This window comes from Bactrocera tryoni, chromosome 3 (assembly GCF_016617805.1).
Source record: "Bactrocera tryoni isolate S06 chromosome 3, CSIRO_BtryS06_freeze2, whole genome shotgun sequence".
Lineage (NCBI taxonomy): Eukaryota > Metazoa > Arthropoda > Insecta > Diptera > Tephritidae > Bactrocera > Bactrocera tryoni.
The window spans coordinates 29273672-29291477 of record NC_052501.1 but is presented as its reverse complement, the minus strand read 5'-3'; the positions used below and the strand labels follow the sequence as shown (position 1 = coordinate 29291477).

General features: G+C 33.6%; 5 protein-coding genes across 8 annotated transcripts; 2 read left to right on the top strand and 3 right to left on the bottom strand.

Moving 5' to 3' along the window:
* Positions 1–904: 904 nt before the first annotated feature.
* On the top strand, positions 905–9152 carry LOC120770976 (carnitine O-palmitoyltransferase 1, liver isoform). 3 transcript variants are annotated; one of them, XM_040098711.1, is made up of 10 exons: positions 905–1079; positions 4380–4559; positions 4627–5364; positions 5438–5976; positions 6088–6153; positions 7466–7525; positions 7924–8056; positions 8115–8363; positions 8450–8809; positions 8880–9152. In XM_040098711.1, exons 2-10 carry the CDS (start codon positions 4419–4421, stop codon positions 9024–9026), a joined length of 2433 nt encoding a protein of 810 aa, XP_039954645.1. In that variant the 5' UTR covers positions 905–1079; positions 4380–4418; the 3' UTR covers positions 9027–9152. The 3 variants fall into 3 exon arrangements, with proteins under 3 accessions (XP_039954645.1, XP_039954648.1, XP_039954646.1); XM_040098714.1 differs by lacking the exon at positions 6088–6153; XM_040098712.1 differs by lacking the exon at positions 7466–7525.
* Positions 9153–9660: 508 nt separating this feature from the next.
* On the bottom strand, positions 9661–10961 carry LOC120772699 (pre-mRNA-splicing factor 38). Its single transcript, XM_040101442.1, has 2 exons — positions 10442–10961; positions 9661–10376 (listed from the first exon to the last, which is right to left on the bottom strand). The coding sequence occupies exons 1-2, from the start codon at positions 10762–10764 to the stop codon at positions 9737–9739; spliced, it is 963 nt and encodes a 320-aa protein (XP_039957376.1). The 5' UTR covers positions 10765–10961; the 3' UTR covers positions 9661–9736.
* A 1028-nt stretch (positions 10962–11989) lies between these two features.
* On the bottom strand, positions 11990–13906 carry LOC120772265 (charged multivesicular body protein 4c). Of its 2 annotated transcripts, XM_040100768.1 has the most exons (6): positions 13605–13906; positions 13359–13361; positions 12912–13089; positions 12755–12852; positions 12494–12685; positions 11990–12429 (listed from the first exon to the last, which is right to left on the bottom strand). In XM_040100768.1, exons 1-6 carry the CDS (start codon positions 13780–13782, stop codon positions 12386–12388), a joined length of 693 nt encoding a protein of 230 aa, XP_039956702.1. In that variant the 5' UTR covers positions 13783–13906; the 3' UTR covers positions 11990–12385. The 2 variants fall into 2 exon arrangements, with proteins under 2 accessions (XP_039956702.1, XP_039956703.1); XM_040100769.1 differs by lacking the exon at positions 13359–13361 and having other exon boundaries at positions 13605–13782.
* A 321-nt stretch (positions 13907–14227) lies between these two features.
* LOC120772197 (exosome complex component RRP42) lies at positions 14228–15549 on the top strand. Its single transcript, XM_040100662.1, has 5 exons — positions 14228–14417; positions 14472–14668; positions 14745–14910; positions 14966–15254; positions 15304–15549. Exons 1-5 carry the CDS (start codon positions 14361–14363, stop codon positions 15483–15485), a joined length of 891 nt encoding a protein of 296 aa, XP_039956596.1. The 5' UTR covers positions 14228–14360; the 3' UTR covers positions 15486–15549.
* LOC120772198 (ER membrane protein complex subunit 7 homolog) lies at positions 15497–16416 on the bottom strand. Its single transcript, XM_040100664.1, has 3 exons — positions 15976–16416; positions 15783–15911; positions 15497–15724 (listed from the first exon to the last, which is right to left on the bottom strand). Exons 1-3 carry the CDS (start codon positions 16414–16416, stop codon positions 15608–15610), a joined length of 687 nt encoding a protein of 228 aa, XP_039956598.1. The 3' UTR covers positions 15497–15607.
* Between the last annotated feature and the right edge of the window lie 1390 nt (positions 16417–17806).

Here is a 17806-nt window from a genome sequence, read left to right as displayed (position 1 = left end):
TATACATGTACATATGTATACCTCCACATGCTCCCAAATAGATAAAACAATTAAAAACGAAAAACTCAGTGGCGTTATAAGTGCACACGTCGTTTGCAAATATGCACATATGTTTGTAAAGATGTAAAACTCTACATATTTACATACATACATATGTACTCATATGTATGTATATAGTATGTAACAAAGTTCTTATCTTCAAATAAAATTCTCACAAACAAACTCCGCCAACAAATTATAACGTATTATTTTTGCGCTTCAAACACATTAAGCTCATTCCAAGTGGTCTACTAGATACATATAAAATATATTTTAAGACACACAAACATACTCTCACTCCAAATACATCTGCCTATTTTAGTGGCAAACAGGAAAAACGAATGCGCTGTATGCCAAGCAGTAAATCAGACTGCGTTAAGGCCGGTGGAAATTCATATTTATACAAGTATGTTAGTATGTGTAAGTAAATGCGTTTTCATACATATTTTATTAACATAACTTTAAGTTTATTGCTTTGCGCCATTTTGTTTTAATTATCAGCTATTTTTAATGTAATTTGTCTATGAAGCCGCTGCCTACGCACAGCTAGCACGTACGCACAAGCACATTCATGCACACTGTTGCATATATGTATGTACATATGCACCAGTTTGCAGCGGATTGCAACGAGGGTAGTATAGAACAGACTACTCATTTCTTTGGACTCCACGAATTTCTACTGCAGGTAACTGACTGAGAGCGATGTGCCGAGCCCGCTCGCAAACACACAAATAACGCTTATCATATACATACATGCATAAATATGTACATATGTATATATTTCTACATCAATACTTAATACATATGTACATATATATATGCAGTCAAAGATCTAGAGGCTCGAGCGTTTTCGCTGGCGGTTAGTAAGCCTTTAGCAGCCAAACGATCAAGTTGGTTCTTTCGAGTGCAGACGGATTAATTAATACAGGAAAATCAAGTATATTGAAATAAAAGAATATACGTGCAGACATATATACACATATTTAGAGTTGAAGAAAAAAGTGTATAAACAAAAAAAGATAGTGAGGCGCATAAAAGACGTAAGTGTAAACAACGGTAAATTACAAATAAACAAGATATAAAACAATGACGTCAAGCAACCAAAGCAAACGCGACCTTCTAAATATGTAATCTAGTTTATGAAAAATATAGTATGAATGTGCCGAAAGCAGCGGTGCAGCAGTGGTTTTTCTTCTGTTTCCTACTAGACAAACAAACACATACAACGTTTAAACATACTTGACCGAGTTTTGAACCAACAACAAAGCACTTGAAATTGCTTTAACTTGTTTTCTAAGTCACAAATGTTGAATATGCTTGTGTATTTGTGTATATACACACACATTTACATGCATATTCAGCGATAAACACAAATAGTATATTTGTGTGTGCATGTGTGCCAGTTTGTTTGTTGCATGGCTTAATAATAGGTTGTTGCTGCGTAAAGGTGCATTTTTGTACGGTCAAGTCGTTGAAAATTATTTATATTCATATTTTAATATAGATTTAATTGCGTAATAAATATACGACAAGTCAAAATACAAATGTAAATGCAAACAAACACATACAAATACATATGACTATATGTAGTATGCCTACATACATATGTACATGCATAGGTGTAGAATACCTTTATCAGTTGAATGTTTTGATCCGATTGCCTGCGCGATGGGCTTGTTGTTTATTAAAAACCGGTCTGCTCTGTATGTAGTTGTTCTTGTGAGGTTTTGAAGTGCCTTTTGCTTTTTAGGTTTTGTTTATGAGATTTTAATGAGAGAGAGTTAAATAACTGCATTCAATACAATGTTTTATTGGTGTGTCTATCATTGGGAGATTGCAGCTGTGCCCAGTGGGAAAGTAATTCCGTTTTCTTTTGAAAATTTTGATTGATATTTGTAGTTTATTAACTGAAAGAAAGATTAATATTAGTTTTCATAATTTTGATAAATAATAAAACATCAACAGTTACTTCATACTTAGGCTTTTTGGCTATTCGTGGCGTTTATTTTGAGGTTATGCTGAAAAAGTTGTTGCTAGAGACTGAAAATCAACTAAAACAATTTATTGAGTTAATATTTAAAGGTAAAACATAAAAATTATAAACTTACGAACTGAGGGTCAATTAGTTTAAGCTTTTATCGGCTCTAAAAATATTCATTAGTTTAATATTCTAAAGTTATAATATAATTTAGTACAAAAAATAATAAAAACTTTATTTTAAGAATTTTTCATATTCTTGGTTTCTCTTTTTATAGGTTTTACTTTTTGAATTCAAAACTAAGAGTTTTTATTTTTAATTTGCAAAGATTTCAGTTTTTATTTTGAAATAATTTGACACTGCTTCTATGGAAAAATATATGTGTGTACATATGGTACTAGTTGGGAATGCGGTTAAAATACAATTGGTTAATTTTCACTACAAAGCACTCTTAAATTGGAGGATACACCTTTTTCTCTATTTATAACAGATTTTCCTTATTTAGAGGAAATATAATTTATATTTATACCATTTAACAAATTTATAATGTTCGCACAATTTGCTCTCCATTTTACACCCCATGGACTCCAAAATTATTTTGATATAAAGTGGACGTAATCAGAAGTTTTTCTCACGCTAGAGAAATACGAAACGGCTATATGCAAACCTACAAACACAGTGTTTTATTCATGTACCTATGCACCTTCTTCTGAGAACGTGCCATTTTTACAACAGGGCATGAATGAATACTCAGCCATTCGCTGGCGCTCTGCAACATTCCTATATACGTATGTTTAAAACCTGTATACATACATATGTATGTATATGTGAAAACAAATAGAGAAACAAATTCTCCAAAAACGCCATCTATTAAGAGTGATGGAGGCAAAAAACTTGTATTTGGACTTTGCACCTTTGTGAACAACAAATTAAGCGCAGTAACTGTAACAGCATGTGTGTGTTAGAATACGTATGTGTATGTGTATTGATTCAGTGAAGAAAAAATAAATAAATATCTTTCAATTTTATGATACAACAAACAATTGAGCAAAGTAAAGCACGTGTATGCATGTATGTACATATGTGCATGCGCTATGTATTCGATATTTTCATAACAACTACGCTTTTTCCAAACGCAATTCTATTTATCAGTGCAATTAACGATTTGTTGCGAATAAAATAATATAATCAATGCAGGAAATATTGAACTATTTTATGCAAAAATTTTGCTGTGAAACATACATACATACATACATATATTTTTATGGTATAAATATGTATGTGCATATACATACATATATGTACTTATGTATGTATAATACAAAATTAGATTAAAAATTTTAATGTGATCTCTAAGTAGGTCAGAAATGATAATGGCGTTGAGGCATTAGAATGGAGTGCCAAAAAATGAGCATCATAAACAAAAATTAAGCCGATTTAGTTACCGAAATTCATGCGTTGTCATAAAACTACGTTCTCTTGCATAAATTTGTACATATGTATGTACATATGTATATTTCTAAATATGTATCCATTATATTTCAAATCAGCTATAAATAGATTCCGCACCCGGATACCGCATATCCTATTAATTCCGGTTTTCAAGTTCCGCTTTTATAAAACAACAAATAGTAGCATATATTTCGGCGTACATAAACAACGATCCGCTTTCTCCTCACCGCTAATGCACCGAAATTGTATAATTTCGAAATAACGGTGTTAAATATCTTTAAAACACATAAGAGTAAGAAAATATATTAATTAAATTTAAATAAAAACGTTTTAAGAGATCTTTTGTCTCGAAGAAAAGCGCAATGGAAAGAATGTTATGTTAAATAGTATTAGTTATGCAAAATAGGAGCAGATTTCTTATGATTTTGAACTTTAAACACTTTTATAACCGCCAAGCTCAGAAATAATTTTTAGTTAAATATTTTTCTTAATAAAAACTTTCTTAGCGATAATTGTACGGGAAATTAATTTATTAAAAAAATTTTCATTAAATTATATGACTCACAACGATGTTTGAAAGACATAACAAACATTTTATCAATGAAATCTTATTTTTCCAAAAAAAAAAAAATGTTATTAATGGACCTGATACGTAAAAGGTCAGTGAAAGTAGTTTATATTATTAGAGCAAGGGAGCACTTATAGTTTTTGGGTGAAATTTTTGAGATCAAAGGTCAAAGTCAACTAGCTGTAATAATAATAAATAAAAATGTTGTTGTTGTAAAAGTTGCAATCGATTGATGTACGTCTGGTGACGATTACCAAACTGCTTATAAAATGTCAGCATACTATATAGTGCATACATATGCAGAGTATTAACCGCTAAATTTCTTTCCACCTAATTCTACAGATTGAAATTATTTTGTGAACGGCTTAATTTGCCTGTACAATGGCTGAAGCCCATTCAGCGGTGGCATTTTCCTTCGCCATCACCCACGAAGGCTTCGACATCAACTATGACCAGGAGGTACTCAATCTCGTCTGGAATTCCGGTGTGCGTTCGTGGAAGAAACGCATAGCACGCGCACGGGTAAGTCTTCTACGCACTTTCTTCACTCGTAGGCATTTTACAAAACCAGTTAAATTTCGAATTACAGAACGGCATACGTAACGGTGTCTATCCGGCGCACATACAAAGCTTATGGCTCATTACGGCCATTGCCATGGGTCTGCATTTCTCTGGTTTTGCAGTGCCATTCGATCTCGTCCATCGCATTTTGGTGCATCTACCAGCCAATACCGTTAATTGGCAAGTGACGGCGTGCTTTGGGGCAGCGCTAATTGTTTGGCTTTCCATATGTTTCACAATGCGTTACACGCTCAAATTGCTGCTAATGTACAAAGGTTGGATGTATGAGTCGCGAGCGCCGGGCAGTAAGGTGTCGTTGAAAACCAAAGTGTGGGCGGGAGTGGTTAAAGTACTCTCCAGTTGGAATACGCCCGGTCTCTACAGCTTTCAAGGTTCATTGCCAAGACTACCGGTGCCGGCGTTGCACGACACAATGCAACGGTATTTACGTTCTGTACGTCCTTTACTGGATGATGAAAATTACTCACGTATGGAGGGTTTGGCTAAGGAATTCGAGAGCACAATTGGCAAGAAATTACAATGGTATCTAACTTTGAAAAGTTGGTGGGCCACCAATTACGTTTCCGATTGGTGGGAGGAATATGTTTATCTTCGCGGACGTAGTCCTTTGATTATCAACAGCAACTTCTATGGCACTGATGCGATCTTCATGAATTTGACTAATAATCAAGCAGCGCGCGCCGCGAATGTTGTGTATTTGTTGTTGGGATTCAGACGTTTGATCGAACGCCAAGAATTACAGCCGGTAAGTAATATAAGTAGGTTATGCATAAAAATATTACATACTATTTCACATACACACTTTACACTTCACACAGATAATGGTGCAAAGCATGATACCGCTTTGTTCGTGGCAATATGAACGCACTTTTAATACGGTGCGCGTACCTGGTTTAGAAACTGACCGCATCGTTCATTATCGCGATTCCAATCACATTGTTGTGCTACATAGAGGACGTTACTTTAAGGTGGTCATCTATTACAAAGGTCGTATTTTGCGTCCATGTGAGATACAAATACAAATGGAAGAAATCTTGAACTCCAAAGCCACACCGTTGCCCAGTGAGGAACACTTGGCGGCGTTGACCACAATGAATCGTTCGAAATGGGCTGAGATACGTAATGCACATTTTGCGCGTGGCGTAAATCGCGTTTCACTTAATCTCGTAGAGTCGGCCGCCTTTGTACTGTCGTTGGATGATGAATCTTATGAATTTGATTTGGCGCGTCCTGAATTATTGGATAAATTTGGCAAAACATTATTACACGGCAACGGTTACAATCGTTGGTTCGACAAAAGCTTTACGGTGTGCGTTGGTTCCAACGGACGCGTGGGCTTTAATGCCGAACATACTTGGTAAGTATGCTTTATTGTAGTTGGTAGTTTTTGAACACATTTCAAAACATCGCACTTATTGCTATGATACAACTTTTTTGCAACTTGTAAAAATGTTAAACCTTTTAAAAGGGCCGATGCTGCTGTAATGGCTCACGTATGGGAGAATCTTGTTATGGACGATGCGACCACCAATGGGTAAACAAGATTCCTTATGTTAACAGTAGAAAAGACATGTTGTTTGAGCAAGTCTTAAACTTGAACAGTTGTTGTAAAATATTTTTATAATGTAAAATGGTGAAGGTTTTCTATTTTCTACTTTCTGTGCACTTATTTGGTATTTGGTTAGCTTTGTTGACAGTTTACTTTGGAAATTCCCACTTACTACTTTTTAAATGTGTCTGCTTCAACTTGTATTTAAATAGCATTTTAAAACTAAAAGTATTACTTTTTCAGCATGACTTCAGCTCCTTTTCCTAATGGTAATATTTGTATGTAGGTACATATTTATATACATATGTATGATAATGATGAGACCTTTAAGAATGCACTTACAGTATTATATGTAGCCTATAATATTTTCTTCAGTTACGACAATTTAGTAAATATTAGATTTATATACATTACATACTATATGTATGTACATATCTTTACTGACCTTAAAGTTGCACGGTGTCTTGTCCTCCAGTGTATATATAAAATTGAAATCTGACAAAGATGTGGAAACAGATTTCTTCCCAACCAACAGATTCTTCTAATCTCTTTGCCTTGTTAGCATAGCTGTAATCAAAAATCTATTACTTTTTGATGGTATTTTCACTTACTATTCTTCCCATTTACTCAAATTTTAAAAATTGTTGATTCCGACTCCTTTGTTCGCGAACTGTGTGCTGAATAAGATTCGTGCTTTGAAATCCCTTTGCATAAACACGTCCAAATTTTAAACTATTCTCCACATTAAACGCTGGTTAAATTGATTGAGCACTTAACTTTATTTCTTACCGTGAAATTAATACCAACTGTTTGAACTATTTAATTTATATACATATGTATGTATGTATGTATAAATAAAGCATTTCTAGCTGTCAAAAAGAAATGAAAGACAAAAATGGCTGATCATGTCAACTTACATCAACTTTACGTGCATATATACATATTCATTTGAGCATCCAAATATACCCAAATTACATTACAAGAACCTGCACACATACAAAGACAAATTCATAATTACAAATCCTCAAAATTATAGCAGCATTCGTAAGATATTAAATCGAGCGCTTATAAAATGACCAACATGTGTATGAAACAGCGTATAACAGCGTATAACATATTTACAAATAATTTTTTTTAAAAAATTAAGCACGCCTTTCGCAAAAATTAAAGCATTGACAATATCAATATTGCAATTGCAACTTTAATATTTGCACACTTCCATACATACTTTTGTAAATATGTATGCAGATACTTATTGAATGCTGTTTGAAGTAATATTTCTTTCCAAATATTTTAGGGCTGATGCACCGGTTATGGGTCATCTTTGGGAATATATTTTCGGTGATGATATTTATGGGTAATGGATTTGTGCACCAACAGAAATTCCATAACATGTTTATATTTGTTTACTAAATGTTCTGTACTCATGTAAATGTGTTTAGTTTTGTGGTTGTTAACATTATGCTTAAGTTTAATTAGTTAGTATTTGTTTACAATTAACCGCTTTCTAATGCCTTCTTATTTGTGTGCATGTGTAATTAGTCAATAGATAAAAAGTAGTTTGAAAAACAAACAAACGTCACTAACAAAAAAGTATTTGTGGTCATACATACTTACATATGTACGTGTATCTTATAGACTTCTTCACATCTAAAATTTATGTTTCACATTCGTTCAATAGTCTAATGTAGCATGCATTTGTACATACATTTGCTTATTTATATATATTAACACTTAATAATGTATAAATACTAGATATGATGAGGCTGGCAACACAAAGGGAATACCCGAATTTCAGCCACCGCCACCCACACGTTTGAGTTGGGATCTCACGGCTTTGCAACCACAAATTGAAGAGGCGACACTGGACGCTACCAAGCTTATAAATGTAAGTAACTTCATATAAGCATACACACAGCTACATATATAAAATTTTATACGTTTAGGATGTGGACTTACGCATTCTTGTACATAACGAGTATGGAAAAGGTTTCATGAAAAAGTGTCGATTATCTCCTGATGCATATATACAAATGGCCTTACAATTAGCTTACTACCGTGACGCTGGTCGATTCTCATTAACCTACGAAGCATCTATGACACGCCTGTTCCGTGAGGGTCGTACAGAAACCGTGCGTCCATGTACAATCGAATCGGCGGCTTGGGTGAAAGCAATGGAAGACAGTAAAACAACAGTGAGTGCATAATTTTATTATTTTAGATATATTCTCATAATACTTTCATTGTTCAAATTCTTTAACTTTTTTCTGATCTTGTCTAGAGCGAAGAGCGCGTAAAGCTTTTACAGAAGGCATGTGATCGTCATCAGTTGGGCTATCAAGATGCCATGTGTGGACGCGGTATTGATCGGCATCTGTTTTGTCTTTACGTAGTTTCTAAATACTTAGAAGTTGACTCGCCATTCCTTAATGAGGTATTGAGCGAGCCGTGGCGCTTGTCTACCAGTCAAACACCACACGGACAAACGCCGAAAATGGATTTGAAAAAGCATCCAAACTGTATAAGCTCAGGTGGCGGTTTCGGACCGGTCGCTGACGACGGCTACGGTGTATCCTATATTATAGCGGGCGAAAACTTAATATTCTTCCACATATCAGCTAAATTAAACTGCAAACAGACGGTGAGTAGTGTAGAGTGGAAATTTTGTATTTATGAGAGTTAAAATTTTTATATTTTCCGTTTTAATTTAGGATGTTCATCGCTTTGGTGATAATATCTGTAAAGCATTGGCCGACATACGTGCAATGTTCGAGGATCATTTTAAAAAGCAAGGAGAATCTAATGCCAAGAACGGGACTGCCTCAACGAAGCCAAATACGGCGAAGTTAGTAAAATAAATTTAACTACATACGTACATACATGCATACTGAAATTATTGTTAGAACTTTTAGAACTTAGTTTTAAGTGTTAAAATATGATAGTTGATTTGTATCATAATTATATTTTTTATATACCGTAAGCAATGAAGTCAAATTATTGATTTTCTCAAAAAGTTAGCAATTTTAAGACGTTATTTTTTAAATTTATTTAAGAAATTTAATAAAAACAAAAATAAAATAAAAATTGATATATAGAGTTTGATTAATTTTGTTTTTCTAATTTCCCAAATACATATGTATGTCGTGTATAGAAATCCCCAAATACTTGATACCAGAAAGCAGGTGCTAGAAAATATGTTGAAGACATCTTAATAGCGGAATACTATTCAAATGCTTAATGTTGTTATTGTAACGGCAGAAAGCATTCCTGAAGTAATTTCGAAGAATGGTGCAGAGTTTACAGTCCTTGGTCGGATAATAATCCGGATCCGTTCCCGTTACTTAAGCCCGACTGTCGTTGGAACGGTGCAAATTCTTAATGTTGTTGTAGTTGTAACATTTATCAAGTCCCGGTTAGGGAAAATGCTTAATTATTTATACAGTATTGGGATAAAGTACCAGCAAATACTATCAATTAATTAATAAAAATACAACCCTTTTGTTTTTTATACTATTTTGTGTATTTTTTTGTTTTTGTTTAGTATACTACATAAATACATACAAAGTGATTAATGCCGCCTTCTATCCCGATCATTTCGAGAGTCGCGGTTGTCATAACGCCGATCTTTATAATCGTCTCGCCTGTAGTCATCTCTATAATCATCACGTCCACCACGATAATTATTTGTACCACCAGAACGATCATCCCAATGACGATTACTGCTTGATGCCGAACTGACACCAAATCGATCTCTATCTCTATCGCGTTCACGTTGTCGACTATAATCTTCTAACTCATTATCATAATCACGCGTACGACCAGTTCTTTGCTCACGCGCAGCAATAGGACTACGCGAACGTGAACGTGAGTGATCTTTGCGTGATCTTTTTTTGGAAGAAAACGATGATTTATTTTTGTCATCATCTCGATCTACACCACCCTCTTCATCGCTAACCACATCATCATCTAAATCCTCATCGAGTGAGGATATTTTCGGCTCCAGTTCGTTATTCTCTTCAAGCACTGCACGTTTTTGTATACGCGGTAATATTATATCACACACACGGTCACTGCGGAGTAACTCATCTATAAAATCATCCATGTGAACAATTTCATATTGGCCTGCCCTGTTTTGACGGCGGAGTTTACGATTGTCGTTATATAAAGGTTCCAAGTACTTATAACAATCCAAAGCACTGCCAGTGAGACTATAAATATGAAAAGATAAATAATTATTGTTCAATACAATTCTTATATTTTTTTAAGAACTCACCGTAAATAAAACGCTCCCAGTGCACGAACGTATTTAAACTCTTCATTCTTTATGAACTCCACCACAATATCCTTTTCTGGTTGAATTTGTAGCATTTTAAGTGTGAGGCAAAGAAATTGTGTTGGCTTTATATTACCGCCGAAAACACCACCGATGAAGCGGAGCTCCATAGCTTTATCCACCAACAGTTCGGCGGTGAGCGCGAAGCACTGTTCCTTCCAATATTTCGAATCATAAATGCGAGAACGTATAATTTTTTCAACCAGATATTGTGGATTTGTTCCATGGATATTTTTGGCTTCTTTAACTGTACGATTTGCCATTATGTTATTAAAAACTCATTCTCTTTTGCATACTAAACTGTTTTAATGTGATTATTTTGTTTTGGTTGTAAAGTGTTGCAAGGAAGTTATCGATAACATCAAATTGACGTTTCTCAAATACTTAACGAAAGCTTAAGCTGTATTCACATGTATATGTTGGAAATATTTAACAAGCTACGTGTCTGTTTGTTAATTTATTTTTGATTTAATTAATAGCAAAAAATTAAATATGTCAGTTACTTGAATTTTTTTTTGTGTGGAAGCAATTATTTTAATAGTTATTATGTTTAGATGGTTATTTTTAGAAGGGCTTTTTGTAGTTCTATCAGTACTAAAAGCAGAGAACGTATAATATAGAGAAGGTTCACGGTGCTGCCAATTTTACGATATTTCATTTTTTGGAGGGGTACACTCTTTTCTATTAGTGGATTTCACCAATATTTAACAGGATCGTCGAAAATAGCAGAATTGAGCATTTTCAGTGATAAATGAGAAAAATTATGCTAACTTCAATGTTTAGAAATGTACGCTTACAGATTCGCATATTTACAATGCGCAAGCGGCTATGTTTATATTTTATAGATATTACATTTCATATGTATGAGCTTTGTTATCAAATATATGGAGAATATCTATAAAATATAAACATAGTCGCTTGCGCATTGTAAATATGCGAATCTGTAAGAGTACATTTCTAAACATTGAAATTAGCATCATTTTTCTCATTTATCACTGAAAATGCTCAATTCTGCTATTTTCGACGCTCCTGTTAAATATTGCTGAAATCCACTAATAGAAAAAGAGTACCCCTCCAAAAAATGAAATATCGTAAAATTGGCAGCACCGTGAACCTTCTCTATATTAAACGTTCTCTGCCGTTAGTAGTTATTTAAAAATAAAAAAATTGGATCAATCAATTCGTGTTTGGGCTCTTGCAAGCATATTGTTGTTGCATTTACTTATAAAATTCTTTACACCAACTCAGATTATTAGCAGCTCGCAAAATACAGCATTTCACTGACAGTATTTTAAACTGATAGACTGTAATTTAAATAAAATTTTTTAAATTTGCGAGATCCAGGTAATATATTCCAACAACCAAAAATATTTTTCATGACTTCTATTCTGTTCGGAAAAAGCTTTACAGGGATTATCTGGAAATTGCTTTATTTTAATATACTTTAATCACAAGAATGCAATATATTAAAAAGAAAATATATACTTCTAATTGCTTCTGCCGGAGGGTTAGCAGTAAGACGTATCTAGCTTTATCTGTGTCCTAGTCAAAAAATGTACACACGTCATTATTAAAGCATAAATGTGCTGACATATTTATCACAATTTTGACTGTAAAACATATTTACTAAATACAAGACTATTCCTGCAAGCGCAAAGTAAAATACAAATAGGCGATATGTGTTTCAAAATTAAAAATTAATATTTTCCCCATTAGCAAGCAATTGGAAATATTATTTGGTAAAGTATGTATGTGTTGATTATTTTACTTTTCCATCTTGTTTCGTACAATAATAGAAACAACCATTGTGCATTTGTTATTTAAATTCAAGTTGCTAATCCATACACAATTGTCACACAATGGTTTAAGAGGTTTATAAACTCATCAATTGGCCCAAGCAAGCAACTGTTTCATGTCTGGGTCATTATCTGTAAAACAGTAAAAACATCATTGAATTTGTTGTCACTTTTTCGAGCATAAGAAAGTATTCACCATCATTTTCCTGTGCTGTCGAAGAAGGTGCAGTGGCTTTCTTTTTCTCAGGAATTTTCTCCGGCATTTCGTCGGCTGGTACTTCGGGTAATGTAACATTTGGCTCCGGTATGCCAATAACTTTTTTATCGAACTCTTCTTGTTCTAATTCATCCAATTCACGCTCCAGATCTTCGTCATCAAGGTCAGCACCTGCATATTATATATAGAAGTAAGCGTAAGCCAAAAAAGATACTTTAATGTTTTTATTGGTATACGAACCAAAGGCAACTGGATTTGATATAGCATCGGAGATTTCACGGGCAACATCTTGTTGTTCGGCAATATCATCCATCATGTCATGGACGTTATCCACATCCCTAGAATATAATGAAAATTGACGAATTTGGTACAAATTAATAAATATTTATGTACGAACATATTTTTATGTGCAGCTTTGAGTGCATCAGCCGCATTTTTCATTGTTGTCAAGACGGCTGTATTTGTATTAGCACTCTCCAATGCTTCGCGTTGCATTTCAATCGTCGAAAGCGTTCCATCAATTTGTTGTAGCTGTTTTTCGAGCCGCTTCTTTTTCTTAAGCGCTTGCAATGCAACTGAAAATATAAAGAAATAAGTATGATGTATTGTAAAATATGGAAATAGTGTATAATATGATAGGGGTTTCTATGGTATAATTTGAAATTGTTTAACAATTCATTTCCCTATAAGTGTACGAATACATACATATGTAGCAAGTTTGCCAATGTTCATTATAAAACTTCAGACGATAATTTTAAATTGCCGTGGTGTTTGTTGGTTGGACACATAATAATTGTGCATAAATAATATGTATTGATTAAATAGTTTTATATTTTAACATTACGTTCTAATCATTGGTAGAAATAGATGAATTCCGGAATGGGAAGAATAGTACCCACAGTTGTAGCATTATTTTAAGAAAATGGAAGGAAGAAGACAAAAAAGAGATGTTTAATAGTCAACAATGAGTCATTTCTTCTTCTCTGTTGACAATACGTAAAAGATACGCAATTCACATGAACATTCTATAAATGTACTAATGCAGTTGTAAAATAATAATTCTTGTCACTGAAATACAAAAAAAGCTCACCTCTTTTGTTTTTCGATGCATTTTTCCTGGCAATGTTCAGTTCTTCTTCTATCTTTGACTCTAGAAATTCCTGTTTCTTTATAAGCATGTTTTCCGTCTCGCGCAGTTTCTGTATGGCTTCGCCTGTAGTGGGCGCCACTTCCTTTTTCCCACCGAACATTTTCCCGAAGAAACTCATTTTTTCCCAAATTTACCCTTTTTACACACTTAAAAATAACAAAATATCAATATCTGGATAATTTTACTCCAATTGCAACTTTTCTTCTTCCTTTCTATATAAAAAATATTTTTCGTTTTGACATTGAGTGCGTCATCCTCAACGTTGCCATATCACTTTGTACTTCTTGTCTCCTTTTTTTTGAGTTTGTGTCAAAAGCTGTCAGGGTTGCCGACATTTATACGTCATTATGTAAGAAATCAACATAATATCAGAAATGTTATTTTATTTATTTCATTCAAATATTTATATTCATAAAAATTACAATTACAATCTTATATAAACTTTAAATAATGACCATATGAGTTAACGGATAATATTTTTCAGTTCGTACTGCCAAATGTACGGTAGTCTATCGATAATAAAATATCGATAAAATGGTAAACATATGGTGAAACACAATAAGTTCCTTATTTTGCCGCACATTTTGTGATCTTAAGCAATATTAGAAAACAAAATAGTTATTGTTGTTTTTTTCGTACAAAATAAAATTAGTTTTATTTAAATCAATTTCGTTTTTGAAATTTTTTGAATAGAAAATGGCAAATATTTCATTAAGTGAAGCGGAGAAAACTTTTATACTACACGGCGTGGAGGTAGTTATTTTTTGTAAATAATAATTGATGTTATTACAATCTCGAAGTTTGCAGGAAGACTTTCGTTGCGATGGGCGATCACGACGAGACTATCGTCCAATGGAACTGGAAACCGATTTGGTTAGTAATGCCAGCGGTTCTGCCAGATTACGTTTGGCAAACACCGATGTATTAGTTGGAATTAAAACCGAAATTGATAAACCAAATTATTTAACACCAGACCAAGGAAAAATAGAGTTTTTCGTTGATTGGTAATTTCCATATTATAATTTACGTTGTCGCAGTTTTCTAATTTGCCAACATACATTTTATATATTCATTATACAGTTCAGCAAACGCTGCACCGGAATTTGAAGGACGAGGTGGTGAGGAATTGGCTTTAGAATTAGCCGATACCTTAACAAATGCATATGAGTCTCCAAAAGCATTTGATTTGAAAACCCTTTGTATATTACCAGGTCAACAATGCTGGAAACTTTTCGTCGACATTTTGGTAAATTCAAATACAATTAAAAAAAAATACTAGTCTTATTAACTTTTGTTTTTAGATTTTAGAATGTGGAGGAAACTTGTTCGATGCAGTTTCTTTAGCAGCGAAGGCAGCTTTATTTAATACAAAAATACCACGTGTGACGGCGGCCCTTATGGATGCCGGCGAAGCCGAATTATTGATATCGGATGATCCATATGATTGTACGCGTATTCAGATTGAAAACTTGCCTATTCTTGTAACAGTGTGCAAAATTGGCGATTCGTGTGTTGTAGATCCCTCAGCAGAGGAGGAAGAATGTAGCATAGCAAGTGCTGTAGTCGGTGTTTCAAAAAGAAATGGAAAAAGTAAGAATTTAATTTCGAAATTGCTTTTTATAAAATCTCTTTTTTTTAGATTATATATCTAACGTACATACAATTGGGGAAGGTTCTTTGCACAAGGATACCATGCATAATTGCATATTATTGGGCCTGTCAGCAGCTGAAAACTTAAATAACGAGTTGGTGAAAGCATTGAAACTCGAAGAAAGCCGCGTAGGTTCTAAACACCGAAATACCATAGGTTTTCTTAAATAAAATTGCAAAAATATAAACCCAAGTACGCCGATAATTTATTTGAGGCTCTTAATACTTCTATAAACTTTGCATAATCATTTTATAATGGGTAATTAGGTTTAATATAATAAAGCATACTTAGTTTAGTTCCGCTTTTTGTTTTGTTTGGATGAAATTGGTTTCTTTTCCTTCTCGGGTGGTTTGGCGCCCGAGAAAAACGATGTGATCATTTCGCTGATCTCTGGCATCTCGTTACTCACCTATTCAAAGAGTATACAAATATTAATATATGAATAGATTTAAAGATATCGTACTTACTTTTGGAAACTGAATACTTTCAATTTCCTTTTTGGTCTCTGGATCATTGATCATTTTTGGTAGAACAAGCATAACTAAAAGTGGTAGAACCATCATCAAGACCATTGGGTTGAACAAGAAATCTGTGATCTGTTGGTAAGAGAAAATATTGTCAGTGAATTTTTATAAGGTCTCGTAAATTATCACACTTTACCTTCCATTGCTCACGTGTCTGGAAATACTTGAAGCGAGTAAAAGCTTTAAGTTTCAAAGGGTATGGCACTTGTATGATTTGCGAAGGCTGTACATAGTTTACTTTACGAGCGCGGAATTTACCCTTGGGATTAATCTCCACACGTACTGGCTCATAATAAAAGTCGGGGTTGTGTACTTCTAACACATAACTTCCAGATGGTACACTGCTTATAATAAATGTACCATCATCACGTAAAAATCCTTTATATTCTCCACCATTTACAGATATTGAAGTCTCAGATTGTCCTTTGGTTTGTGTCTCCGGAGCAAATACTTTTCCTTCAATTGTAAAAAGGCCAGCTAATTCCTCGCTCAAATCGTCCTGACCAATCACCAATTCTGCATTGCTTATACTAAATAGAAATGACAGAAGCAGCCATAATGAACGATATCGAGTCATCTTCTTAAATTACACTATATATTTCCTCGTAAATTGCTATTATGTCGAATTAAAAATAAATTGCTAGCCACATAAAATCACAAGAAAATTGTGCTGATACTTCAATTGAATGAGTTTCGATATTAGCTTCTCGATATATTTATCATCGTAAATCATATGATGCAAGCGTTGCCATTTTTGAATAAATAAAATAAAATTATCTTGGTACGATGTCATCTTACATTTTTTCGATTCTAAAATAATTGAATAATTTTAAAAAATAAAAGAATAAATTTAACGTAAATTCAAAGAAGTGTCCTGAGTTGGTAGTCACTATCTGATTACATATGTACATATTCGATTGTGATCACAACTTTATATTACATTTACAAGAGGACTATTTGCATTACAGGAACTGTTACGAACAATAACATAAAGTGTGTCACCATGGTCTTTTCGTCTTTCCTCATCGTCCCTCGCCTACAATAATCGATTTAGGCGACAAGAAAGTCCTTGTATGAACACAGTTTTAAGAAACGCAGGAAGTAGTCAAGCGGACTGCCAAGTTTTGAAGTATTATGTAGTCGATGTCTTAGACCAATAAAATAATAACGATAATAATAAGTAAAACACTAGGTTTATATGAAAATTTACTGTTAAATATTATGCGGTTTTATGAATATAATAATAATAATGGTCTAAAAATTCGTGTTTTATGATCAAATATTTTAAACAACTAACGTGTTAACAAATTATTAATTTAAAAGTGTTAGTTATCGTTGAAAAATCGCATTTGTATATTTCTCTAGTTTGGCGCTAATTTAAAGCAGTTACCACTATTTTGTTTTACCACCGACACGGAAATGTCATACATCGCTTTGGCATTTTCAAGCAGAAATATGTGCACATATGTACATATGTATGTACATATATCGGAATATAATAACCTAGAATTTGTAGTAATGAAAAAAAGTGTTCTCTTTACCGTTTTCCCAACATAACCGGAACGGATCCGGATGTATAAGAAGTGTCGGTCTAGCAGGATTCTTCAGAACTATTTTGGGAAAGTTTTATGCATCTACACAAATGAATAACAAAACAATTAAAGTTTAAAATGAGCTGCATTTGTTCACAAATATAGCCAATAGTTGGCTGCTTTGTTCAATCAAGACAAGTATGTTTCACCTAGAGTTATGCCGGATGATCTATTACGTGGGTGCTTGAATTGTGACCATAGAACACCAGATTTGGTAGGAAAAGGACACACCTTCTTTGGCATATCGTTGTGTATTTCGATAGTTTGTTAGAACTCATTATCTACGCTCAAAATAAAATAAAATGTCTATGTTATAAGGAGGTGGCCTCAACATCATCACTACAGAAACCGCTGGGAGCATAACTCTTGCATTAA